The sequence below is a fragment of the Stylophora pistillata genome, chromosome 12 (genome assembly GCF_964205215.1).
Source record: "Stylophora pistillata chromosome 12, jaStyPist1.2, whole genome shotgun sequence".
In the NCBI taxonomy this organism is placed as follows: Eukaryota; Metazoa; Cnidaria; class Anthozoa; order Scleractinia; family Pocilloporidae; genus Stylophora; species Stylophora pistillata.
In genome coordinates, this window is record NC_142530.1 from 4,677,101 (window position 1) to 4,703,806 (window position 26,706).

The 26,706-nt window shown below is 38.9% G+C and overlaps 4 protein-coding genes and 1 pseudogene across 7 annotated transcripts; 3 read left to right on the forward strand and 2 right to left on the reverse strand.

The window, feature by feature from the left end:
* Nucleotides 1–1,329: 1,329 nt before the first annotated feature.
* LOC111325949 (vesicle-trafficking protein SEC22a-like) lies at nucleotides 1,330–26,706 on the reverse strand. Of its 3 annotated transcripts, none has more exons than XM_088740215.1 (4): nucleotides 26,381–26,706; nucleotides 24,999–25,162; nucleotides 23,727–23,853; nucleotides 1,330–2,063 (listed from the first exon to the last, which is right to left on the reverse strand). In XM_088740215.1, exons 1-2 carry the CDS (start codon nucleotides 26,554–26,556, stop codon nucleotides 25,069–25,071), a joined length of 270 nt encoding a protein of 89 aa, XP_088596341.1. In that variant the 5' UTR covers nucleotides 26,557–26,706; the 3' UTR covers nucleotides 1,330–2,063; nucleotides 23,727–23,853; nucleotides 24,999–25,068. The 3 variants fall into 3 exon arrangements, 1 of the variants encoding a protein (XP_088596341.1); XR_015993658.1 differs by lacking the exon at nucleotides 1,330–2,063 and adding an exon at nucleotides 26,281–26,338; XR_015993657.1 differs by lacking the exon at nucleotides 1,330–2,063 and adding an exon at nucleotides 26,281–26,341.
* Nucleotides 1,576–5,375, forward strand: LOC111325948 (spondin-1-like). Its single transcript, XM_022929868.2, has 3 exons — nucleotides 1,576–2,059; nucleotides 3,004–3,276; nucleotides 3,845–5,375. The coding sequence occupies exons 1-3, from the start codon at nucleotides 1,576–1,578 to the stop codon at nucleotides 3,973–3,975; spliced, it is 888 nt and encodes a 295-aa protein (XP_022785603.2). The 3' UTR covers nucleotides 3,976–5,375.
* LOC111325947 (thrombospondin type-1 domain-containing protein 7A) lies at nucleotides 7,248–13,995 on the forward strand. The gene is made up of 4 exons (XM_088741558.1): nucleotides 7,248–7,570; nucleotides 7,872–8,077; nucleotides 11,388–11,666; nucleotides 12,667–13,995. Exons 1-4 carry the CDS (start codon nucleotides 7,248–7,250, stop codon nucleotides 12,846–12,848), a joined length of 990 nt encoding a protein of 329 aa, XP_088597684.1. The 3' UTR covers nucleotides 12,849–13,995.
* LOC111325970 (vesicle-trafficking protein SEC22a-like) lies at nucleotides 16,319–17,206 on the reverse strand. The gene is made up of 2 exons (XM_022929889.2): nucleotides 16,866–17,206; nucleotides 16,319–16,582 (listed from the first exon to the last, which is right to left on the reverse strand). The coding sequence occupies exons 1-2, from the start codon at nucleotides 17,036–17,038 to the stop codon at nucleotides 16,351–16,353; spliced, it is 405 nt and encodes a 134-aa protein (XP_022785624.1). The 5' UTR covers nucleotides 17,039–17,206; the 3' UTR covers nucleotides 16,319–16,350.
* On the forward strand, nucleotides 20,878–24,888 carry LOC148718481 (spondin-1-like; annotated as a pseudogene). Its single transcript, XR_015993655.1, has 4 exons — nucleotides 20,878–21,311; nucleotides 22,217–22,489; nucleotides 23,202–23,264; nucleotides 23,386–24,888. The product of XR_015993655.1 is annotated as a spondin-1-like (transcript).

Here is a 26,706-nt window from a genome sequence, read left to right on the forward strand (position 1 = left end):
TGCGCCCTTTCTATACAATATTCAAAGGCGCAGTACCCCCCATCAATTTGATAGACACTACACAAAGATAGACCACAACACCGGGCACTACGCCGTGCCCTTCTCTTTTCGAACAGTGTGTGGGTTCTTTAACGTCCCACAAATTTTTTTTTATCAGACGGGACCTTCATTTATCGTCCCTATCCGAGAAGACTAGGAAGTCTAACCATTTGCAGATATTATTATAAAGGCAGCGCTTTCTTCTCAATTATTTAAAGACCTGGAGTGTTGGTCCGGCCGGATTTGAACTCACGACCTCCCGCACAACAGTCCGGCGCTTTACCAATTGAGCTAACCGGGAGGCGGTTATTATCATTATTATTATTATTATTATTATTATTATTTACGTATGATGCACGATCCTCGCAGTAGATAGCGCTATTTAAGCAATAGCGAAAATCAGACCTGAAAAAAATCAGGCCTGTACGGGATTCGAACCACTGACCTCTGCGATACTAGTGCAGCGCTCTTACCAATTGACCGTACAGGCCTGATTTTTTTCAGGTCTGATTTTACGCTATTGCTTAAATAGCGCTATCTACTGCGAGGATCGTGCATCATACGTATCTAATACCGCAGTTCAAAATATATGAACTTCATATATTTCATTGTACTGATTATTATTATTATTATTATTATTATTATTATTATTCTGACAATCAGTGTAGCCGAGTAGCAGACCACTACACATTTTTCAATTAAACACACCAGCTCCAAAGATGCCTTTTTCCCTTCGTAAATACTTAAAACAAAGTGGCTTCGGGTTTTTAGGTCATCGTAAGAGGGAAAAAATCAACTCGGTTAGCAAGCTTTGCCGGTTCCCGTTCATTCTGTCCAGGCATTTGTCATAACGTTTCATAGTATTCAACTTAGTGTTGCTTCTCCTCTAAGGTGAGAATAGCTCACACTAAGCAAATAGTAAACTAAAAAAGAATTAAACTCTTTAAAGGAAAGAAAGGTCATTCGTTGGTTGCTGATCATGATTGAGATATTTCTGAGGTCTTTTGTTACTAAGTAAGTTCTTTACCCTTTGGCGTGACTAAACCATCCTTTTTGAAGAAAAAACTAAGGATTTACATATTTTCGGAGACCTTTCCTGATTTCGTTAATGATTCTGGCTGAACTGGGGAAAAATAATAAAAATTACGCTTCACTTATTTTACGAATGGTAGCTAACATGTTAACAGAGAAAGCTACCGATGTGACAAACGGGAATGTTTGCTAGACCGGAGTGTGCAATTAACAAGTTATAAATTTATCCGTCGGCCTTGTTATCAAAAAAGCAAAAAGTCATTGACGATTCTTTTATTTTGCCAAAGCCCCGGCTCACAAATCCCACTCCATTATTTTTGACAAGCAGGATAGAGGACTAAAAGCAGCCAATCACATATTGTAATATAAGAGGCGTGCATGCCAAGATATTAAACTTAGTCTTAACAGATGTAGTATGATTTCCTCGTGAAAATCAGGTGGGCAAAGTCGTGTTTACAATTGCGTTCACAATTGTAAACGGTAGTTCCATAGCGTATACCAAAGATGATTTTGACAAAGATTTCCATCGTAGTATTCCTACTAGTGAGGCTCTTTTTAACTTCTAATTGTCAATGTCCAGCGCGAGACTGTGATGTCACGTCTTGGTCCTTCTGGAGTAGATGCACTGCAAACCAATGTGGGGAGGTAGGCGCTCAAAGTCGATCAAGAATGATAGTATCGAAGGCTTCTTGTGGTGGAACACAATGCCCTGACAACCTCTTCGAAACTCGTGAATGCTATGGGGGGAATCCAATTGATTGTAAACTGAGCAAATGGTCAGATTGGAGTGCGTGTACAACTTCATGTGGCACATCAGGATCACAGTCCAGCTCTCGTCACCGAATTATTACCGAGCAGTGTGGCGGTACGTGCTCGTCCTCCCTCGCAAGAACACGATCCTGCTTACAGACCAGTTGTTTCAATGGAGGGAGTCTACAAAATGGAGTATGTCTCTGTCGAGCTGGATTTACCGGTAACTGCTGCCAAGGTAACTATTTAAAAAGAAGATAAATTATATAAAATAAAATAAAAGCCCCCTTACATACACACAAATGCATACACCATCGATCACATCTCAATTTTGAAAGCTTATTTTTAACAGAGAATTTTAGATCCAACCTTTCGTTTCAAATGTATTTAAAAACAATTGGACACAGTATTGAGGGACTGGATTTTTACTCAGGGAAATTACTCTAAAGTGGAATTAATCCCCAAGATTTCTGAGCTTCGCACAATCGAATCGTAGTGGTCAAGTACACTCCCATAGATACATACTACTGACTTATAGAAATGTTTTTAGTCTAGTCGCGAGCGTGAGACAAAGAATAATTTCTGAGTCCCCCTCATGATGAGGAATCAAATCTCAGACCTTCGGATTCCGCGCTCCGATGCTCTACCACTGAGCCACACGCCTAGTGTTTGCCTCCGTTGACCCGGAAACGCAAAAATATTACGTCTGTTTTGCAGGCTGGGACATTTAATTCGTGACAAAAATTTCCAACCTCGTCTTAGGCGGAAATTTTAATTTTTTTTTCTTTTCTCGCGGCGTCGTGTGGCAAATAGGATTTCAATGCATGTATTAACGATAATGCTCGTTTCAACGAATAACAATGTTTTCTTAGATCTCTGCCTCTTGTCTAACATACACACTTTCATTTGAGCGAAAGTCAATATCAGAGGCATCTCTCTTACGATGTTAAATACATCCGCTGAGGTTGTCGAAACAGTTCTTTCAGGACTACACTAACCCGGACGATAAGACCACACGTTCGCATGTTACCCTCGGGTTCAGACCATTTGCTGTCTTTGTCACTGAACTAAAATTAGTCACTAATACTTAAAAGTAAAGTCTTTTTAAAATAGTAGAGCACCCTATTCTACAGATGATCCTTTAAGGTTTTCTTAAATTGCAATTTCTTGGGTTCTATGCAGAGGAAATATGCGATGGCCCTTCACCAGCAGTTGACTGCCAACTTAGTTCCTGGTCGGAGTGGGGTCATTGTTCGACAAATTGTGGTGTAGCAGGAAGACAGAATAGAACTCGTCACCGGATTATTTTCGAGAGATGCGGAGGTTCATGTCCCGGCGGATCTGACTTAACAATGACACGAGCCTGCCCACACATGACTTGCTTTAATGGAGGAACCTTGATGAATGGAGCGTGTAGTTGCCAAGTGGGTTATACTGGTTATTGCTGCGAGAAAGGTAATTATACACAAATAAGGCATGGTTGAGATATAATTATAGACAATGTGTCTTCTTTAAAGGCTGAGAATGGTAGAAACTGTCGCAAGGGATACTTGGTAATCCATTCATGATTAAGATGGCAAAAAGTAAAAAGAAGAAGCAGAAGCATTGAATCCGATTTATCTAATAAGTGGGTCTCGCATGATAAGTTAGTTACCACTGTTGTCAAAATACAACAGTCCTGTCACTAGCATCGAGTAGATAAAATGAGAGAGTTGGCACCGCGAAACGTGGTAACGAAATACGTCGACAAATTCCAAGTAATTATTTCTTCAACTGCAAGCTCTCAGTTTTGCTCACCAAGGTCGGTATTTCAAAAGCAAATTCTACAAAAAGTGCACAATTTTCGTTTTATTGCTCGAGGCAATTAATAAATAGGCTTTTTTAAGAGGGAAGCAAGTGACATTTGTGAAGCTGATGACCCTGTCGCCCTGTGCAGCGCAGCAACGGTTTACTGACATTCGAATTACTTCCTTCTTGGTAAATTTATTTTGTGATTACTTATCATATTTCTTCTCCTTTACAGATCCAAGTAATTATAAAGACACAGGTCTAGGCGGACTTTCAGTCGCCCTTGGCGTATCGATATCTGTTGGTATAAGCCTCCTCTTTTGTTGTGCGTGCTTTTATTGTTGTTATCGTTGTTTTTCGGAGTAGTAAGGCCAAACCCTTAATGCTCTGATGAAATAAGTAATGAAAAGCCAACAGCGACTAAACTAGAATGTAACTCCGCTGTAATGGTAAGCTGGTTAGAGATCCCAATCAAATGATGGCTCTATAGTCATCACGATTTATCAAAGTATCTTCGCCTAAAACAGTTTAGAACATAGCTAGCAGAGTCGCGCAATCAAATTCATTATACGTAAGCGTGCTCAAAATCCCGATGGTGCACGCTGATAGCGTCAGCAAATCCGACTTGGCCAGAAAAAATTTTTTTTCGCGCGAGCGGCCATTGCTAGTGCGGGGAAAAATAATACATTTCGCGACAATAATGGATACAAACAGAAACTCGGCCTGCTAGTCCGAAAACGAAGACAATGTTTCGACCTTTTCCCATGGGCTAGAGTTCTTAAATGAGGCAGAAAAAGAGAAAAACAAAGGAAAAGGAGACTCGGCATCAGCGCCGTCACGATTCGCTTCAACTGATATTGTTGTCCGTTTTTCGCGTCGCATTTGATGCACAATTCCACCGGCTATGTTCTAAAACAATTGGTTCATGCTTTCAGCTGTGCACTATCGAGTTATGGAGCACGTGGGAAGTTTGGAGAGCACTCAAGAAGCTAGAGTTGCCCTCGGCTATCGCCTCGGGCAACTCTTACGTTTCTTTCGTGCTCTCCAAACTTCCCGCGTGCTCCATAACTCGATAGTGCACGCTAAAGCATGAACCAATTGTTAATTAAAGCGGATAATCTTTTGAGCTGCTTTTTATCATTGAGGCGTAGCTTCTAGGTGGTTCTCGTTCATAGTTTTAGGATACTCTGCTCTTCGTCCTAAAACTCTGTATCTTTCACGCATCCTTATTGTGTGTTAACTTTTTTTTTTTACCGAGTAGTGCCATCGCACTTTTATAATGCACATAACAAGGAATGTCTTCGGTGACTCTTCATCCTAGATAAATGTTGACCTATAGAAAGTGCTTCAAGAATCTACTCAATTAAACTTAAAGAAGTTTCAAGTGAATTCATAGTGCTCAATGAGCTAATAGAAGGCTGGTGAAGAATTGTTTTGTGTTTGTTACTTAGTAAATTGCATTTTTTATCTATAAGCAATCGAATGATCTCGAGAGCCATTCGGATTAGCAAAGATGAAAAAAGTCATAGAGGTTTGATGCCCGAGTGCTTATCTTTTTTAAATTGTGTGAAAAAAATAATTTGATTTCTTCCTATGCGGGAATGATTTCATTTCTAACTTCTCTGCACTCACCTTCAATAATTTTGTGCCCTATTTCACCTCTATGATTTTTTAGTGGTTAATTTGCGTCATCTCAGCCACTGAGCATCATCAATGTAATCTACACAGTATTACATAACAAATAAAATTTCGTGCTCAAACAGCAATGTTGTCATACAAAAGACCAATCTTTCACAAGATCAGTTCCTATCGGGTGTAATATAAGTCTTTGTAGGAAGATGCAGGACATTTTTATTATTTTTTTTTTAACTACACTTTTCAGGTGACCGGACCAAGTCATATCCATATTTCAGCCTTCCCTACCGCTCCAGCTAAAATCTCGGGATTATGTCGACAATTTAAGCAATAGTGAAAATCAGACCTGAAAAAAATTCAGGCCCGTACGGGATTCGAACCACTGACCTCAAGATAGTGCTTTACTGCGAAGGATCGTGCACATATACGTTTCATAACCGCAGTTCGTATATATGTATTTCATATGTTTGTTGTTGGATTTATCATCTACGGGTACATGTCGAGTTAATTTGATGGCCTGCTCCCAGTTGGCTTGTTAGCTCAATTGGTAGAGCGCTGCACTAGTATCGCAGAGGTCAGTGGTTCGAATCCCGTACAGGCCTGAATTTTTTTCAGGTCTGATTTTCACTATTGCTTAAATAGTGCTTTACTGCGAAGGATCGTGCACATATACGTTTCATAACCGCAGTTCATATATATGTATTTCATATGTTTGTTGTTGGATTTATCATCTACGGGTTTATGTCGAATTAATTTGATGGCCTGCTCCCAGTTGGCTTGTTAGCTCAATTGGTAGAGCGCTGCACTAGTATCGCAGAGGTCAGTGGTTCGAATCCCGTACAGGCCTGAATTTTTTTCAGGTCTGATTTTCACTATTGCTTAAATAGTGCTTTACTGCGAAGGATCGTGCACATATACAATAGGATTAATACATGTGTGAGAGGCTAGTCAGTCCAGAACAATGGCAATTCAAATTGGACGCCATATTTGCATTCGGTGTATGGAGCCGATTTGTTATTCTGCTGGAAGGAAATAAGTTGTATTCACATTTTCCTTTTCAGAGAAAATTTTTGCAAATCTCGTTCCTTGTGGGTTTTTAGAACTTTGTAGAGCTTTTTTATGTAATCAGCACATTTAAACCACTGAAGTTTCATTTCGATCTGATTGTGCTAAAACTAAATGATATACCGTCATTATAAAACTATGTACATCAACAATAACTGATACATCTTTTGTCTCCAATTTTTTTCCACCTACTTTGTCTTTATTAGTTCTATACAACTCACGCTAATTGCATTAAGGTGTAATTGCCTTTTGCTTTGGTAATTGGATGGTGAAAATGAACGTTGCAAATTCAAGAGATGTTGAACTGCAATTAAAAAATCTTTTAATACCCTCTCTGTTAACTCTCCTCCCAATAAAACGCCGTTATGATATTACTAACTTTAGTAGTTAAATTATCAGCCATCAGCAATAACACCACATTGAAATGGAAACACATGTATGTTTACGCCTTTGGCTACAAATTAATGGTTCAGTTGCAAACTAAGCATGTTGCACGTGACACTCTCTTGACAGTTGCAAAAGGCTGACTGTGACCACAGATACCACCTGATAAAATATTTTTTTTATCTGCATGAAACACAAACGAGAAGTTGTGTTACCCCTCATGAATGTACTACATATCGGACGAGGGAAGCAGACGTCAACAAAAATGGTTTAGTTAACCATGATAACCATCTTAATCGGATTTCACTCTATTGGACGCGAAGCGGAAAATAGCCAGTGACATTGTTCAGTAAAATGTCAAAATTCAACAAGATTTATGGCTGTGTTTACACCAATGACTGAATTTATATGTTGGCAATTACACCAATCAAGATTGAACTCTTTGTAATCATAGAATTAAATAAACATCGAAAAGTCCTATTTATGTCGTCTACAGACATTCCATTAATAAGAGCCTCAATCAAATCGCCACTGATTCTCAGTTCTCTCGAAATATGAAATCATCTAAACCCGTCATTGCCTTGATGTTGGTAGTGTTGATTACCTTGATTTCTAATTCTGACGCTTGGTGGAGTCGCCGACGTCGTCGAAGATGTCAAGTAGACTGCAGAGTCAACTCTTGGTCGTCTTGGAGTCAGTGCACTGCCGATAAGTGTGGAGAGCGAGGCTCTGAAACTCGAACAAGGAGAGTAGAAACTTCACCGAAATGTGGAGGAAAGGAATGCCCTGAGCTTCGCGAAACCCGGCAGTGTTACTCTTCTAAAGAAGTTAACTGCGAACTCAGTTCCTGGTCTAAGTGGAGTGCTTGCACAACCAAGTGTGGAGTATCAGGAATACTTATATCTTATTAACCAAGCGCGAGGGCCGCACTGGGAGAATATCGGCCCGAGGTCTTGACAGTACGGACCGAGCGCAGCGAGGTCCGTACAAAAAAGACTGAGGGCCGATATTCTTCCAGTACGGTCCCGAGCAAGCTTGGTTAATAAGAGATTTATTATACGACTGAAGTTCAAAGCGACACAAGTGCGGTATCATTCGGGACCATTCGGGACAGTGCCCGGTCCAATACTTAGAGAATATTGGACCGGCAATAGAGCATTTTGATTGGTTGATTTCAGTTATTGGCCCTCTGGCTACCCGAGTCGTGTAATAAAGACCAGTATTCGTCACAAGACAGTTGTAGAGCAATGTGGAGGAAATTGCTCATCTATTTTGTCCAAAACAAGATCCTGTCCTGAAATCAGCTGCTTGAACGGAGGAAGCGTGAATGATAAAACATGCATCTGCAAGGATGGCTATGACGGAGAATGCTGCGAGAACCAAGGTAAGTCTGTTTAAGAATGTGACTGGTTTGCAAATGAGTATTTTGGAACCAAGCACATCCCACTATGTGCATTTAAATTCCATATGGTGAAGTCACTTTTACTTTCTTTTTTGAATAAGCACAATCTAACAGTTGAGCGAAATTCGAATAAGCCCGACGGCAGTGCTTGTGCAGTGTTACGGGTTTTCAGGCAAACTTTTTCTTAGCTCAGACTAGTGGAATATCCGTGACTCTTGGCAAACAGATTTGTTTCAACCGCACGTCACCAACGCAAGACGCACAAACGCACTCACTCTCGATAAAATAAAATTGTGAATTTATATTGCGCAGTTTCCATGACGGGATGATCAACTGCGCATAAATTTCCCCCCTTAACTCCCGATCAAATTTCCCCCCTTAGCTCTGACTGTAGCAGGCTTTATAATCAACTCACCCTCCTGGAGGAAAATCTAGGCCCTTAAGACCGCGCAAGGGTGCAGTTGAGCAAACTAGCTAGACTGTTGAGCCTCACTTTACTTAACTTATTACTGGCTTTTTAACGAAGTACTTCCCGTCCGACTCTGCTAAAAAATTTCGAACTTTGGGATAATTATTTTTTCTTTCATGAAGGAACTGCTCTCGACCTGTAAAGTTCGAGAAATATTGTGTACTTCTTATTACGAACCTTAAGTCACATTTCCGTTAGAGCTCTGTACCTTTCAATTGATTATTGATTTTCATAAGCCATAATCGTGGCTTTATCATGATGCGCGACAGCCCTATCGAAAAAGTGTTTAGTTCAATCCTTGGCTTGAATTGTGCAATCCTTATGCTGTTACATAACGAGAAAAGATGTTGCTTCCAAGTTGTCTCTCAGATTTTAGGTCAAACTTACATTTTTACGGCATTTTTAAATGACTGAACGGTTGAGAAGCAAACATAAAGAGACCCATAGAATTGCAAAGTTATTTGGCAGGTCACGATTCAGATCGTAAATCATGCCTTTGTGATACATCATTTCCATCAAGACCTCTCGAGAGTTACAAACGAAATGTGTGCTGAATTGATTTTAGCTTAGCCAGTCCTAATAGAACGTCACTCGGTGTTAATTTTCCTGTCTTTCGTTCTCTCTTTTTGCGCATGTTTCAATATTTACAGTCCAGTACATTTTCTTTGCTTCACGGGTGACTTTATAGAGAGTTAAAACTCTCTGTTCAATTATGTCTATGATGATTCTAGATATCTAGCAAAAGCCCTCTGGCTTCCTACAGGGCTTTTATTTTCTATAGGACGTTATGCATTTAAATATGGACTCTTGAAGCACACTCCTTTCTCATTGTGTTCGCGGTTTGAATGAAAGCTTGTGAATAAATCTAGACAAATCACATGCCAATAGGTTTGCATGGTGGTGGCTCACGGGAAAAATTGCGGATGCTTTTCTCAGAAACCATCATAATCATGGCTGAAGAAGCGCCAATGATATTTCTGGGTTAGAGCTGGTTATTCGACTTTCCAGTTGTCGTTAGTTTGTTTTCGCGTTCTGAGTTGGGAGAGCCTTTCACTGAAAATTTTGGTCCAACAAGCGTGTTTTTAATAATTTTATCGCGATTTACAATCTAGTAACGTAAACATACCTCTATACACGCGCGTAATATGTACTCGCTAATATTTGAAAATGGGGGTGTTCAACCTCGAACATTTCGTCCATTAAAAATCCAACAACATTTCGTGCATCGCCTGACCTTGTTAAGAAAACATCTTCTACTAGCAAGAAGTTTGAAAGAAGTAGTTAAGTCCGAGAAAGTTTAAGACTTAAAGGCGCGCATGTATCATATGTCTTTCGATAAATCGCCGACGCCGGACGAGAAGCCATCAAAACAACTGAATACCACTTCCTTTCCCACCTATACCTACTTGCACGCCCACCCTCCTTACTCATTGACTTGACCACTTGCATACTACGGATATCGTTGCCAGGAAAGTCTTTTCCCTTTCCCTCCTAGGATCGAAACATTAATTCACCAAACTATATATCTGCCTATGATGTTAGTTTGAAGAATTCATAGTATTGGATATACTAAATATATCTTATTAGACGTTTTGTTGTGTAGTATCGCTGAGTATTTTTACGAGTTGTGCCGTATTTTGACGAACCCGTAGGGCGAGTCAAAATACAAATAACGAGTAAAAATACTCAGCGATACTACACAACAAAACGTCTTATAAATTATTTATTATCCAACACGCCAAACTGATATTTCAGTGCGGGCGAATTTTTCGCATATTTATTTACGAGGAGTGCGTGACAGAAGTATGCGAAGCGGAACGGAATTGGCGCGTTGTGTTGCTGTTTCTATTTTCTTCATTACATAAAGAAATTTTCTGGTCGTCAAGCTGTTTTTCTTTGTTCTATTCATCTAATAAACTTGGATCTATATTTGCCAGCCATTCTGAATCTTCGTCGTCGGAAATATGATTCAAATTGTCCGCCACTTTTTTTTTTCGTAACTACAATCCAATTCTTCGCCTGCGCGAAGCGAGAAAACCTGTTTAACCGGTATAATTTGGATATATCAACAAAGTTGAAATGGTAAATTAGCCACCGTAATGATTACAAAAGCTGACGTTTCGAGCGTTAGCCCTTCGTCGGAGCAAATGCTCCGCTCCGACGAAGGGCTAACACTCGAAACGTCTGTTTAACCGGTACTCTACAATAGACGAGTACAAATACCGCGTGATATTTGTACTCGTCTATGGCGTTATTTGTACTCGTCTAAGTGTAGTTGGATAATAATTTCCCCTTATTTTTATTTTTCTTTATACTAATCACTTGTCTGCCTGATAATGCATTATAATAATACTAAATAATAATTATATTTATCCAGCCCACTCGCCTTGGCGGTTTTCAGTGAGGCCCTGCAAATAATAAAATAAAATTACCTGGGAAAAAAAATTGATTTTACAATATTAAATTAATTTCAGAATAACTCAACATTGAGAAAGCGCATTAGTTAGAAACTTTTAAGCTTTGCCTTAAAGAGGTACATTGATTTGCTGTTTTTATTGTCATTGTCTAAGTTGTTCCAGTCCTTAGAGGCTTAACATTTTTATGTTATCAAGGAGAAATTCTTTGTTGGTTATCATGGGAGCAAAAAAGTCCTCGCTTCAAAAGCAGTCACTAACGAATGTTAAAAATTACTCCTGTCGGTCTAAGAGTTAGACGGAGTGAGAATTTTGAAAAGCAGTCAGCTCATCCCTGAGTGAATTTTCTGCCAAAATCTCCCCGAGATTTTCTCTAATCGTTTTTCTCTCCCATTACATACTTATACAGTTGTGTTGCCACATTGTGTTGGAATTCCACCGACTGACTGTCAACTTACCTCCTGGTCTCAGTGGGGAGCATGTTCGGCAACGTGTGGGGAAACAGGAACACAGGTTAGTCATCGCCACCGAACAACTACGGAGAAATGTGGAGGTACATGTTCCGGAGGATCCAACTTGACTATAACACGCGCCTGTTTTCAGATTACTTGCTTAAATGGAGGAAGCTTAAAGAAAGGACAATTTTTTTGCAAAGAGGGATACACCGGTGTTTGCTGTGAAGAGGGAGGTAATTAAAATAGATTTAGTAGTCAAAACTAGGCAAAATTACACAACAATTGTACACAACGTGTTACAAAAAAAGCAGCATTAAGTAGTTATTTTTTTTATGTGAGGGTCTCAATTGGAAAGGTATGACAGTTGAAAAAATAATTTTTTGTCAGCTCAACCAATTTAGCAAGAGAACGAGCTTGACCAACGGTTGGCTGTTAAGTTAGAGGAACAGCTAAGTATCACGCCAAAACACTACAGCAGAATCACTGCTGGCAAGGCTTTAAGATGGCTCCACAGAGTTTTAGCTTGATTATTACACGCGTGCCGGTGTTATGTTTTTGTGAGGAACTTTTGCTGTTTTATTTAGAAAACAATGGTCGAAATCTTTCTCAGTTTATCACAGAATGGGAGATTTTGTCTTGCCGATCGTTTTTAAGGTGGAAAAATATACAACCTTTTCCCCTGAGGGATGCGAAACGGCAGTTTTTTTCTTGTTTGCATTGTTGATATTCTGCCTCTACTAAGAATTGCTGCAATGAAATGTTTTCACTAATTGGCGATAGGAAGGGTACATATGTGTTTCACGCTGCATCAAATCTTAGAAAACTTTACGGAGGGAAACGTCATGAATCTCACTCCTTACTCTCAAAACATTAATTACTATAAATATCGAGGCATAAGCATGCGTAAACTTTCGAATCTGTTGCGATCTGTCAGCTTTACGCAATCTTGACCCCACGGTGTCCATAATATTTACACCGAATTGTAGGTAACAATCGTGTGATCGTATCGGGCTGCCATGGTTTTTTGCGTGTTGACATTCTTAATTTAAAGCTCGCGCCATGTTCACGTTCAGATCTCGCGTGGTCAAAATCCCTATGGAACCTCCTCAAGCCCAAAACTCTTTAACCCAAGGTACTACGCCCTTACTGGTATGTTTCCCAATTTTTATTTTGTCAAGGCATCACTTAAATCTTTATTTTTATGCTATGTACATTTGCATTCTTTCACTATAGATGCATTTCCTCCACCAAATGTGGAAAAAGCAGGAGTTGTTTTATTACCCACGGCATTTTTTGTTTTTGGAATCATTGTCATCATCATCAAAGTCATCAAAAAGAGCAACCAACCAATCAACCGTGTCGCCGTGACTGGGAACAACGCTGGTACTGTGGTTAACGTTGTCAAAACAGGATAAAAATATGTTCACCGCCATAGAACGGCGAGGTGATAAGCTATTACAGTTTTTTCCTGGACTAAACCCTCGCGTTTTGTTACAAGTAGTACTAAAAGCTAATCACCGAAGTGGAGGTGGATTGTGGTGGATATTTACCTCACGGCGAAGCGGCGAGGTAAATATCCACCGGTAGCCAATGATTGAGGTAGTTCTTTTGTTATACTCTTAGTAGTTGTTTTAATGAACACTAAATCAGTGCGATAATTGAGTTCAAATGGATGATTTTAACTCATGCATTTATTCCTGAAACGATTAGACCATTTTCGGGCATAAATCCCGCGGGAGTTGCTCGGAGATGAATGGCAAAGGATACACGAAGTTTGAGTAGCCAATCAGAGGTCGCCTTCAGCACTATCTTCTCTTTTACTATATTATAAATACCGGTATTTGGATGAACAAGCACTGACTAATAACGACGTTTGGAATAATAAAGCCTCTGACAGCTTAACGTTAAAAGGGTTAAAATTAAAGCTTGCAGGAAGGTTCATAAATTGCACTAAGCCATGCTTGCTAGGAGGCAAGCTGAATTAGAGCTAGAGCATGTATTTATGTTAGACAGGCTTAATTGATTAAAACAGGGCTCTCAAACTTTCATATTAAATATTCGTGCGTGAATTTTTCAAAAGCTCAACCATTTACACGTGACTAATTTAGCTGATGCATAGCTAGAATATAAGTTTCCAGCGTTTGTCATTTGATGACCTATTCCGCGGACGATAACTTTCAAAGAGTTGTATTTTCTCACTCGTTTACATCACAATGGCTATATTTCTTGTCAGATCGATATCAATGCCGTAGCTTAAGTCAAGAACAGAAAATTCTGCTTAAATAGCATATCAAATGAGGGTCTCAATGGGTTCAGTCGTTAGCCGTATAAAGGCCAAACAAATTTCAACAGTTAGTTGTAATAAGAGTTGACTGTAAAAAATTTTTGGCAACAGCAATCGAAAGACATAAACAGGTAACCGTAATTTGGCCAAAATTGTAACCGTTAGCCGTAAAAGCCATCATCTCAGTAAGACCCTCTCTTATCACTGGACAACCTTTAAAGTAGCTGGTTAACTGAGCTGAGCTTAAACTCCATGTTAAATAAAAGAATCTTATCTTATCTTATCTTATTTGGTTACTTTTCTATCTTTTTTATTTACTGAGAAATGGCATTTAGTTGGGAAATACAAAAACACTCCTATTCGCTGTTAGAACTCCCCCGTAAACCACGCTCTAATTACGGTCATCGTGGTCAAACTTTATACATATTTAGTGTTCAGGCTTTAAAACCAAACAACTTACCCTTGTTTTTCTCTTGTATAGCGCCCCTATACCTTTGGATTGAGAATGGTGTCATTTTAGGGTGGACCATCTTAGTATTGACCCCACATACAAAGTGTATTGAAGTCTGACTAAACTTGTTCCATGAACTGATACAAGGCTGGTAAAGAGTTGTTTTTTGTGTTTTTGTGCCCGATTTCAACTTAATGATCTGTTAGGAATTTATTTGCGTTCTCTCAGCCATTGAGCCTGTCAAAATGTTTGCAGGTACATCATTAAATATTTTTACTGATGAAACGATTCAATTTTTTGCCTTAGTATGTATGATATTCTTGGAGTGCCAAATCGTTTTATCCCCCAAACCTTTGATCCCTTATAGTGACTAGCATCTAATTTCTCCTTAAGGATCACCCCTGAATCTCAAATAATGGTTATAGAATAAAGGAGATTATCACCCACTAAAGAAGCTCTCGATTGCTAAACAAATTCTCCTTGTCAACACCTTAAGACAGGTGAGAAGAATTTGCTACCTTTCTATAACATCAAGAAATGGTTAGATATTCTAGTCTTCTCGGATAGGGACGAACAAATGGAGGTCCCGTCGACTGCAAGGTTAGGGGCAGGAGATGTTAGTTTCCCACGCACGAGTTTACTGTGTGATGGATGTCCTCCCCTGGGGTGGTTGCTGGGTGGGAATTGGCCCTGAAAAGCCCCCATGGGGAGTGGTCAATTGACATATGTATGTATGTATGTATATGAAATGTATAATGAACAGTATGGAGAACTTGCATACTGATGTTAGGGTGTAAAAGGTGAAGAGGCCGAAGAAAAGTCTTGATGTAATCATTCAATAACCACGGGTCTCATCAGGTGGGTAGTAGCCAAATAACATTATTGCAAGGAAACTTCTAGCCGTGGACATCCAGCCACAGTTAATAATTCTTACTAAACTTACCGCGCAGCAAACACGGAATGCGGAGTCCAGGTTGGGCAACAGTCGTTTGTCTCAAACATTTTATTTAACGAGCCTTACATAAGACGAAGCTCAAATTCTGATGGTTTAGTTGATAGAAACTCTACGCATTATATTCATTAAGTCTCGTTGACATTTTGAGATACGCATGTTCGTCAGGTGGATAGCATTTGATTGGCTGTTTCAGGTCTCAAGGGCTCAGAAGGTGATCACTTTTTCTTAGTTGCTCAAAACAAACTCATTGCTCTTCTAGAGAATCTGTTTTTTCCCCAGATCTCAACTTCAGATTGGTTTTTCACTGAGTTAGTGAGTTAGAATGTCTACAAGATAAGTGATCCTTTCCTATTTCCGGAATCAAATTCGGGAACGATCACACAAACAAAAGCAAGTCTGGCTAAGCAACTGAGAGGGCCTTTGTTTCATGTAACAACACGAAGGTATGTTTCCAACCTGATCCTTGTTTTTCTGAATTCAGGGAGAAATATGAATGAAATACGTTAAGGTATACCATTGTAAAAGGACTAATTAAATAAGGTCTACTATAAGAGCGTAGAATCTAGATGAAAGTCGACGTGAAGAATAAATATATTCGTTGCCATAGGATAACAGGGTTTCTTTTGAAATATACGTCACTTAAATAAATAAAAGTGGCTAAGTCCAAAATTCTGCTTGTGATGCTGCTATGACTGTAATCCTCTTAGATAAGAAAGCACACATTGCAAAATACTAATCTTGAGTTGATGTGATTGGGCAGTAAAAATCGGTAAGATCTATTATTACTAGTGACATATTTGATAAAAATTCTGAGGCCTGCTTGTGCGTAGAAAGTCATATAATGTGTCAAATCTTTAATCCTCTTGTCTTTAAGCCGTTCAAAGTGGACCCAAACGTGGAAGGCTAATTAATTTTCCTTTTAACAACTAAGTTCAAAAACTGACTTTTCGAGCGTTAGCCCTTCTTTAGAGCAAATGTTTGCAATTTGAGTGTTCACCTCTCTGTTATTGGTAAAAAAACCAGATTCATTTTGTTAACATAACCCAACTGCACGTGGCAGTATCTATTCCTCACGTCTCGCCAGTAGATTACATTTAATTTACAACTTCCTCTCCATGATAGAAATCCGTTGTTGAATCCCGAGAAAGGAAGAAATCGTTTCTTAGAACACGCTGAAACAGAACCACTTGTATTTACTACAATTCCTATATATCAACATGCCATTTATTATGCACTGCAACTCACAAAATCCTTATCAATTAGTGAATATCGCTCAACAAATTCTATGAATGAATATGGTCTCTTTGCTTTTTGAACGTCTTGACTTTGAAAGTCTTGACTTTGAAATGTCATCACAAACTTTCGCTGAAGTTCTTCAAGGAAACAGAAAACCAAAACAGCTGGATAGGTTCCTTTACAGACAGCCAAGAAACAAACCCCAACAGCTGCATTCACAAAGCTAAGAAATAAAAAAAAACACACACAACACTAAAAAACCTTTTATTTACTACTCAATGGAACCACATTTTCCCCATATTACCTTCCCAATCCTCACCTTAAAATTTAAGCATTGTACTGAATCCTTTCAGCTCTAAGAGTGACCAGCATCTAATGTCACTTTACAATATCTCCCCTAAATCAGACAATGAAGTCTAGAGAAACAACTTTCCTTCGTCTTAAGCGTGGGGAAACACGTTCTTTTCTCACATTACTTACATGTATTCATCGCACTAGCAACTTACTATATCATATGTTTTCCACATTGCATGGAACATCTAGTAGGATAATGATTAGCCTTTCTTGCTGAACTTTTGGCAAGCCTCTTGCTTTCTATATCAGTAAGCTCAAAATGCATGTCGAGGTCGGTGGAAGGCATTCCATCTGAAACACGCGTAATCATCGCGAACAGAACCATCGTGAACAACAGATGATGTCTTAAAGCTACCGACTAAAATTGCGTAATTAATTTGTTTCTATTTAGCTGAAAGCCTACAGATCGCGATTTCTCAAGGAGACCGAATTAATTTTTGTTTGTCGGCCATATTGGATTTCAGCTTGATCTCGCGGTGGTGTCAGTGGTTATGTAAATTGTTTGTAAATTTCTCATGATGTGCACTTTCTAGTGAACCGAAGGGATAGAATATGGGGGGGGGGGGGGGGGAGGGTAGGAACAGCTTCCCATGCACGTTTATTTTCATCTGCCCTTCGTGCGGGTTGAGATAAAATTTGTTTCTAATAGAAGTATATTGATGGTCATGATAGGTCGTATACAGTGGAACCTCGATTTAACGAAGTGCCAAGGGACTGGAGAGATTGGCTCGTTATATCGAGGTTACCTCAGTTATGTCGAAAACCTCGATTTAACGAATTTGCGGAAAAACAACTAAAATTTTCGTTATATCGAGGTATGGTCAATAATTTTTATTCTTTTTTTCGGGTGTGTGTGGTGTGAAATTGTGCTTAATGTCTATATGAAGCTACAATACACTGTACAGGTCTGTACATCGCTACAGCAACGGAAACTAAACGGGTCAACAAAATTTTAACAACTGCAACTGGTTTGTCAAATGTCATAAAGAAAAGGTCAATGAATAACGCAATCGAAAAGAAACTTTAAACAAAAGAAAACCACTTTACTACAAAATTGCTAATCAAGACACCCAATCAAACATTCTTCCGATGAAAATTTGCCTCATTTTTTGTCATTCTTTACTTCACTACTAAAATTGCTAATCAAGACGCTTAATCAAAATTGTTTTCTAATTGCTTCATATTTTGCCTTTCGTTAAAATGCGCCTTTCATTCAAGAGAAAGGGCACGGAAATTCCCTTTCTTTTGTGCGTGACTTATCAAATGTCATAATAAACATGAAAAGTGTGTACATTATTAAACAGAACACTACTGAAAAGTACTGCACTGTTGGTCTGTTTCGCATCTGTCTTTGGTCAGGTGTTGAGATTTGTTCGTTATATCGAGGTATCTGTATACGTTTGGGCTTCTGGATTGTGTTTGTTATAACGAGGATTTCGTTATATCGAGGTTCGTTCAATCGAGGTTCTGTGGCGTACAGTTTACTGTAACTTTAGCCGGGCTGAAAAGTATCATTCGTTATACCGAGGACTTCATTATACAGAGGTTCGTTAAATCGAGGTTTCACTGCACCATAATTTTTAGACTGATCACGTATATTGGTTACCCTCAGTCATAACTTTGTGGAAAATTTTAGTTGAACTTTAAGATTTAATCTATATCTTTTTTTTTTATTCCTTAGAATATCGCTGATTAAATTCAATCTCAGAAGCGACAGACTATGGGGTGCCATTACCGCCAGTATTCAGCTACTGTTTTTTTTAATAAAATGGTGCTTAAGATGTGAAGCCAATTATGTATTATGCAGCTTATCATTTCATAAAATGGTGCTTTAAAAAAAAATATGGAGCACTTTCTATGAAGCCAATTAGGCTTATAACGAACAAATGTCAACACCTGACCGAAGACAGATGCGAAACAGACCAACAGTGCAGTACTATACAGTAGTGTTCTGTTTAATAATGTACACACTTTTCATGTTTATTATGACATTTGACAAGTCACGCACAAAAGAAAGGGAATTTCCGTGCTCTTTCTCTTGAATGAAAGGCGCATTTAACGAAAGGCAAATTATGAAGCAATTAGAAAATAATTTTGATTAAGCGTTTATAAAAAACAGTCGCTGCATATTGGCGGTAATGGCACTCCATAATAGAGTCATACGTTCTCACAATTTCGCCTCTGCAATTGATTTTTTTAAAATTTTCAATCAGCAAGGCATTTTGTTAGTACAATTAGTTTATATTTAGATTTTTATATAGTTTATTTTTTCTGCAAATCACTTTTCTTATAACCAATTGTAATGGCATAGTTTTCGTCTTTGATTTCATAGCCGATTGTAAATAGGTTCTTAGGCCGTCCACAGACTAGGGATTTAGTTGTCGACAACTAAAAAACCTAGTCTGTGGCGCAAGTTGTCGACAACTAAACCGCAAATTATTAGTTGTCGACAACTAAGCAGTTTCCCTTTTCGAAAAGGGAAACTGCTTGGTTGTCGACGGCCTCATTTTTTAGCGTTTTTCTAGTGTGTGAAAACTTTTGTTTTAGTTGTCGACTACTTTTAGATCTCCGCGCTATTGCGTCAGCGGCTTTCCCAGCCGGATTAAAACATGGAGGATTGCAGAAGTAAAATACTCGGTAAAGAAAACACTCTCTCTGATCTTTCTTCTCCACATCCTGTTCTTGGAGGTGGAAACGACACTAACAATGTCATTATTGCGGCAGCTTGTGCCCACCAACAAGTTCTGGTGCAGGATATTTTATCCAAAAGGATTGAACGGCAAATTTGGCGTAAAAGTTCGTTCGAGGGAATTTTGATCAACGTGCCGTTGAAACTGGAATGACGGCGATTTTATCACCAATTTGCGAGTAGACAGGGGTACGTTTCTTCTTATTGTTGAAAGATTAATCCCTTATATTCACCGAGAAACGAGAAGAATGAGGCAGTCCATTGATGTCGATGAAAGAGTTGCTATATATATGGCGTTATGGCGATACGGAGAATGCACAGTAAGCTCTTGGTGCCCAACCTCCCCGTGTATCGGCTGCTAAATCAGTATTTGAGCGCCAGTGTGGGGAATCCCCTTATCGGACTTATTTAGTTGTCGATAACTTTTAGTGGTCGATAACAAATAGTTGTCGACAACTAAATCCCTAGTCTGTGGAGGGCCTTATTTTGCATTTATTGCAATGTTTGTAACGTGCATTTGATTATTTCTTTATAGAAAATGCGCAATATAAATATCAATTATTGTTATTATTATTATTATTATTATTATTATTTAACTGACAATAAGTTAAGCCGAATAACAGACCACTTCACATTTTTCAGTTAAACACATCAGCTCCAAAGATGCCTTTTTCTCTTCCTACATGCTTTAAACAAAGAGGCTTCGGGTTTTTAGGTTATCGTAAGAGGGAAAAAAACAACTGGGTTAGCAAGCTTTGCCAATACCCGTTCATTCTGTCCAGGCATCTGTCATAACGTTTCATAGTATTCAACTTAGTGTTGCTTTTCCTCCTTAACGTGAAAATAAAACACTGTAAAAAAGTATTGAACTCTTTCAAGGAAAGTAAGGTCATTAGTTGGTTATATCAAATAACCGACTACGATTTTAAAAGCGCTGATCATGATTGAGATATAAGTTCTTTACCTTTTGGCGTGACTTTAACATCCTTTTTGAAGAAAAAACCGCAAGGATTTACATATTTTCGGAGACCTTTCCTGATTTCGTTAATGATTCTGGCTGAGCTGGGGCAAAAATAATAAAAATTACGCCTCAATTATTTTGCGAAAGGTAGCTAACATGTTAACAGTGAAAGCGACTGACGTTACAAACGGGAAATGTTTGCCAGACCGAGGTGTGTAATTAACAAAGTTATAAACTTATCTGTCGGCCTTGTTATCAGAAAGCAAACGGTCATTGACGATTCTTTTATTTTGCCAGGCCCCGGCTCACAAATCCCATTCCATTGTCTTTGACAAGCAGGATAGAGGACTGAAAGTAGCCAATCACACTTTGTAATTTAAAGGCGTGCATGCCAAGATATTAAATTTGGTCTTGACAGATGTGGTATGATTTCCGCGTGAAAATCAGGTGGGCAAAGTCGTGTTTACAACTGCATTTACAATTGTAAACGGTGGCTCCATAGCGTATACCAAAGATGACTTTGGCAAAGATTTCCATTCTAGTATTCCTGCCAGTGAGGCTCTTTTTAACTTCTAATTGTCAATGTCCAACGCGAGACTGTGATGTCACGTCTTGGTCCTTCTGGAGTAGATGCACTGCAAACCAATGTGGGGAGCTAGGCGCTCAAAGTCGATCAAGAATGATAGTATCGATAGCTTCTTGTGGTGGAACACAATGCCCTGACAACCTTTTCGAAACTCGTGAATGCTATGGGGGGAATCCAATTGATTGTAAACTGATCACAGTCCAGCTCTCGTCACCGAATTATTACCGAACAGTGTGGCAGTACGTGCCCGTCCTCCCTCGCAAGAACACGATCCTGCTTACAGACCAGTTGTTTCAATGGAGGGAGTCTACAAAATGGAGTATGTCTCTGTCGAGCTGGATTTACCGGAAACAGCTGCCAAGGTAACTATCTAAAAAGAAGATAAATTGCATAAAATAAAATAAAAGCCCCCTTACATACACAAAATTGCATACACCATCGACCACATCTTAATTTTGAAACCTTATTTTTAACAGAGAATTTTAGATCCAACCTTTCGTTTCAAATGTATTTAAAAAAAATTAGACACAGTGTTGAGGGACTGGCTGGATTTTTACTCAGGGAAATTACTCTATAGTGGAATTAATCCCCAAGGTTTCCGAGCTTCGCACAATCGAATCGTAGCGGTTAAGTACACTCCCATAGATACAGACTACTGACTTATAGAAATATGTTTTTCGTCTAGTCGCCAGCGTGAGACAAAGAATAATTTCTGAGTCCCACCGCATGATGAGAAATCAAATCTCAGACCTTCGGTTTCCGCTCTCCAATGTTCTTCCACTGAGCCACTCACCTAGCGTTTGCCTCCGTTAATCCGGAAACGCAAAAATATTACGACTGTTTTGCAGGCTTCGACATTTAATTCGTGAGAAAAATTTCCAACTTTGTCTTAGGCGGAAATTTTAATTTTTTTTTTCTTTTCTCGCGGCGTCGTGTGGCAAATAGGATTTGAATGCATGCATTAACGATAATGCTCGTTTCAGTGAATAACAATGTTTCCAAAGATCTCTGCCCCTTGTCTAACATACACAGTTTCATTTGAGCGAAAGTCAATATTAGACGCATCTCTCTAACTAGTCCTTTCAGGACTACACTCACCCGGATGATAGGACCACACGTTCGCATATTACCCTCGGGTTCAGACCATTTGCTGTCTTTGTCATTGAACTAAAATTAGTAAAGTCTTTTTTTAAAGTAGCAGAGCACCCTATTCTAGAGATGATCCTTTAAGGTTTTCTTAAATCGTAATTTCTTGTGTTATATGTAGAGGAAATATGCGATGGTCCTTCACCAGCAGTTGACTGCCAACTTAGTTCCTGGTCGGAGTGGGGTCATTGTTCGACAGATTGTGATGTAGCAGGAAGACAGAATAGAACTCGTCACCGGATTATTTTCGAGAGATGCGGAGGTTCATGTCCCGGCGGATCGGACTTGACAATGACATGAGCCTGCCCACGCAGGACCTGCTTTAATGGAGGGACCCTAATGAATGGAGCATGTAGTTGCCAAGAGGGTTATACTGGTTATTGCTGCGAGAAAGGTAATTCTACGCAAAAAAAGGCATAATCAAGATATAATTAGAAACAATCTGTTTTCTTCGGTTAAAGTCTGGGAATGATAGAAACTATCGCAAGGGCTACTTGGAAATCCATTTATGATAGTGATAAAGATGGCAAAAACGAAAAAGAAAACAAATTAAAGCACTGAATCCAACTTTTCTACAAAGTGGGTCTCACATGATCAGCTAGGTATAACGGTTGTAAAAATACACCAGTCCTAAAGCTTGCATCGAGTAGACAAAGAGAGTGTTGATACTACGAAATGTGTTGGCGAAATACGTTGACGAATTCCGAGTAATTACTTCTACAACTGCAAACTTTCAGTTTTGCCCACTTAAGTCGGCATTTCAAAAGCAAATTATACAAAAAATGTACAAATTTCGTTTTTTCAATTGGTAGAGCGCTGCACTAGTATCGCAGAGGTCAGTGGTTCGAATCCCGTACAGGCCTGAAATTTTTTTCAGGTCTGATTTCCACTATTGCTCAAATAGTGCTTTACTGCGAAGGATCGTTCTTATATATACATAAATTTCGTTTTATTGTGAAAGAGAAGCAAGTGACAGTTGTGAAGCTGATGACCCTGTCGCCAGCCTGCGCAGCGCAGCAACGGTTTACTTATCACTCGAATTACTTCCTTCTTGATCTTTATAAATTTATTTTGTGATTACTTATCGTATTTCTTCTCCTCTACAGATCCAAATAAAGACACAGGCATAGGCGCATTTTCAGTCATCCTTGGCGTGTCGGTATCTTATGGTATAACCCTCCTCTTCTGTTGTGCGTGCTTGCATTGTTATAATCGTTGTTTTTGTAGGATTTTCACTATCATCGTCATCTTTATTTGCCTTATTTTAACAATACAAAGATTTCTTTACAGAGTTGACAGCTAGAAGGCGTGGAGACCAAGGAAGCCACCAGGCTCATGGAAGAGCCACCTCACTTACAATAATGAGTCAAAGAAAAAATGCTGCGAATGTGCGGATTAGCCAATTCAGTGATTATTTCAGTAAAAAACGCTTGCATTTTAGTCTAAAAACTAAGAAAGTTTGACGAACGAGTGACTGAAATGGGGAGAGAGTTCTAAATTTTAGGACCTTGGTAGAGAATTGTAAATTACTTGAGACTTGTACGGCACAAATGCATTTGATAATTACTGGCTGTTCTGGTACTGTAGTTGTGAATTTGGCTATTCGTTCAGTATAAACATCATTTACTCACCTCATCATCAAAGACTATAACATTTAAAATGGCAAACATCTAAGAAAGTTCAGAAGTTCGCAAATTCCTGCTAAAACACAAGCAGTCAGACTTTTCCATGTCAGGGGTTCAAGACGTCGTGCTGGGCCTGAAAGAAAATTAACGGACCGGTGTTTTTAATACACGTCATGTATGTTGACCTTACATTAACAACAATATTTTTCTTTCTACTTCGTCTGATACACGTTTTCAGAATACAGATATTTCTTAAGCCAATATGCAATTCAAGAGACCTGAACATTCCTTTTCAGAACATATTTAGGTACTTGATTGATAAATGTCGCATCCTTCATTTCTTAACACTCTGACCGCTAAGAGTGACCAGCATGTAATTTCTCCTTACAATATCACCTCTGAATCACACACAAAGGTCAGGAGAATAAAGGAAATGATCACCAACTAAAGAAGCTCTTGATTGTTAAACAAATTCTCCTTGTCAGCACCTCAGGAAATGTATAAAGAACAGTATGGAGAATATGTATACTGATGTTAAGGTGTAAGGGCTCATCAAGAACAGATTAAAGTCATGAGTGAGGCGTGAGTAGTCCAGTGGTCAGTGCACTGGACTCTGGACTCTAAGTCAGATGGCCCGGGTTTAAGTCCTGGCTGGGGCTTGACGTTGTGTCCTTAAGCAAGACGCTTCACTCACATTGCTTCGTCTTCTCGGATAGGACGTAAAGCCATAGGTCCCGTCTCCTGCACCTATCAATTAGTTAATTTCGGCAGGGGACGTTAAAGAACCCACGTCATGAGATTACTGTGATGTGGTCTGGCCTGTTTACTGGGAAGGGGGGGAGGGGGCATCTGTAACCATTTCTCCGTTATTAATTATAAACTGCCGCCGGCAGTCTGGAAAAGTCCCCCGCAAAGTGTTGTAAAGCGCATTAGAGCATTTACATGGGAATGCGCTATAGAAATCGATCTATATTATTATTATATTATTAATAATATTATTAATGATATGCTGACGTCTGCTCTCAACCTTAAACTGCACCCGTAATTCAGCCTCTGGGCTGCAAGTGGTCAGATATAAACTATATTACTATTATTAATTTAGGATTTAATCATTCCAATTTCTGTACTGTTGGTCCTTCTCAAGCCATAAAGTTTAATAATTACCTGATGCCTGGTGTTTTTTGGCATGCTCTATCTTAATAATTCCTACACATTAACATATCATATGTTATGCACTGCAACTCACAAAATTCTTATAAATTAGCGAATATCGCTCACCAAATTCTATGAATGAATATGGTCTCTTTGCTATTTGAACAGCATGACTTTGAAATGTCATCACAAACTCTCACTGAAGTTCTTCAAGGAAACAGAAAACCAAAACAGCAGGATAGGTTCCTTCACAGACAGCCAAGAAACAAACCCCAACAGCCTTCACAAAGCTAAAATATGAAAAAAAAAAAAAAACACAACACAAAAAAAAAACCTTTTATTTATGGACCCACATTTTTTCCAGACTACCTCTCAAATCCTCACTTTAAAATTTAAGCAGTGAACCCTTTCAGCCCTAAGAGTGACCAGCATCTAATTTCTCCTTACATATATTTCCCCTGAGTCACACATTAAAGTGATGAGAATCAAGGAAATGATCATCAACTAAAGAAGCTCTGGATTAATAAACAAATTTTCCTTGTCAGCACCTTAGGAAATGTATAGAGAACAGTTTGGAGAATATACATACTGATCTTAGGATGAGAAGGGTTAATGTTGAACATCCCACTACTCTTCACTGGTTACCCTGAAGCTGGGGACTGTAAGTAAACAGTCAGGCGCATGCAACCTAATGTAAAGATTTTGTTAACCTAGCAAGCCACCTCACTAAAGGTTGGTTTCTGTAATGAGTTTCCAGTTTGTTTTATAGGAATGCTCCCCATCATATTTTTTATGACAGAACAGGAATTATTTTTATGAAAAAATTACTCTTACACCCATACATTGCAATATTAAGATTTGATATTGGAAAATCAAGTTGCAAAGGAAGGATGAAAAAAAAAAAAAAAAAAACCTGCTTCTCCTTTTCATGTACCTTTAGGGAGTGTGTTCAAATAATTTATTATTGAAAACCTCCATGTTCAGTAAAGTATCGTTGAATCACTTGCATTAGTGAAAATTGTCAGACTTTCATGACAGTCTGTGGTTTCAGAGATGGTAGTTGATCAGATCTCATAGTATTGGCAATACCCAGTATGGGTATTACCTATACCATTGTGTAAAATGCTAGTCCAAAAAATGCCCATGTATCATTACATAACCCCCCCTCCCTATTTAGAAATAATCCTGGCTAGGAGGTATATACATATGGAACACTCTTATAGTAAAGTGTCCTCCTCTTTGTGTTCTGCATCGCTCTTCAAAGCATGATGACAAGGTGGACCTCAGTGGCCCTGTATTCTGCATGTACTTGCTTTATAAAATGATTTCAACTATGAGGGGCGCTCGTTGTTCAACTGACATTTTAAGAAAATAAAAACAAAACAAAAACAAAAAAACAAAAACATACCCGTAATTCAACTAGAAAGCATCAGATCCCCATGGTATTTTTTTCACATATTGCTATCCTGCTGATCATGATCAATTGATCAAACAACTCAGCAACTTACTATATCATGTGTTTTCCACATTGTATGGCACATCTTGTGGGATACTGATTTGCTTTCCGTGCTAAACTTTTGTCGAGCCTCTTGCTTTCTTTACGCTCAAAATGCATGTAAAGGTCGGTGGAAGCCGACAAAGGCATTCCATCTGAAACACGCGTAATCATCGCGAACAGAACCATTGTGGACAGCAGATGATGTCTTAAAGCTACCGAATACCTAAATTTCTGTAATTCATTCGTTTCTATTCAGCTGAAAGCCAACAGATCGCGATTTCTCAAGGAGACGAAATTACTCTTTGATTGTCGGCCATATTGGATTTCAGCTTGATC

Excerpts from the sequence above, each read along its gene's own strand:
- LOC111325948 (XM_022929868.2), top strand. The coding sequence starts at position 1,576 with ATGATTTTGACAAAGATTTCCATCGTAGTATTCCTACTAGTGAGGCTC. Across the intron at positions 2,060-3,003 it reads TACCGGTAACTGCTGCCAAG|AGGAAATATGCGATGGCCCT; the intron begins GTAACTATTTAA and ends GGTTCTATGCAG. Across the intron at positions 3,277-3,844 it reads TGGTTATTGCTGCGAGAAAG|ATCCAAGTAATTATAAAGAC; the intron begins GTAATTATACAC and ends TCTCCTTTACAG.
- LOC111325947 (XM_088741558.1), top strand. The coding sequence starts at position 7,248 with ATGAAATCATCTAAACCCGTCATTGCCTTGATGTTGGTAGTGTTGATT. Across the intron at positions 7,571-7,871 it reads TGGAGTGCTTGCACAACCAA|TTATTGGCCCTCTGGCTACC; the intron begins GTGTGGAGTATC and ends GGTTGATTTCAG. Across the intron at positions 8,078-11,387 it reads AGAATGCTGCGAGAACCAAG|TTGTGTTGCCACATTGTGTT; the intron begins GTAAGTCTGTTT and ends ATACTTATACAG.
- LOC111325970 (XM_022929889.2), bottom strand. The coding sequence starts at position 17,038 with ATGGTTCTGTTCGCGATGATTACGCGTGTTTCAGATGGAATGCCTTCC. Across the intron at positions 16,583-16,865 it reads TGTGGAAAACATATGATATA|CTTTGTGAATGCAGCTGTTG; the intron begins GTAAGTTGCTAG and ends TTTATTTCTTAG.
- LOC111325949 (XM_088740215.1), bottom strand. The coding sequence starts at position 26,556 with ATGGTTCTGTTCGCGATGATTACGCGTGTTTCAGATGGAATGCCTTTG. Across the intron at positions 25,163-26,380 it reads TGTGGAAAACACATGATATA|CTTTGTGAAGGCTGTTGGGG; the intron begins GTAAGTTGCTGA and ends TTCATATTTTAG.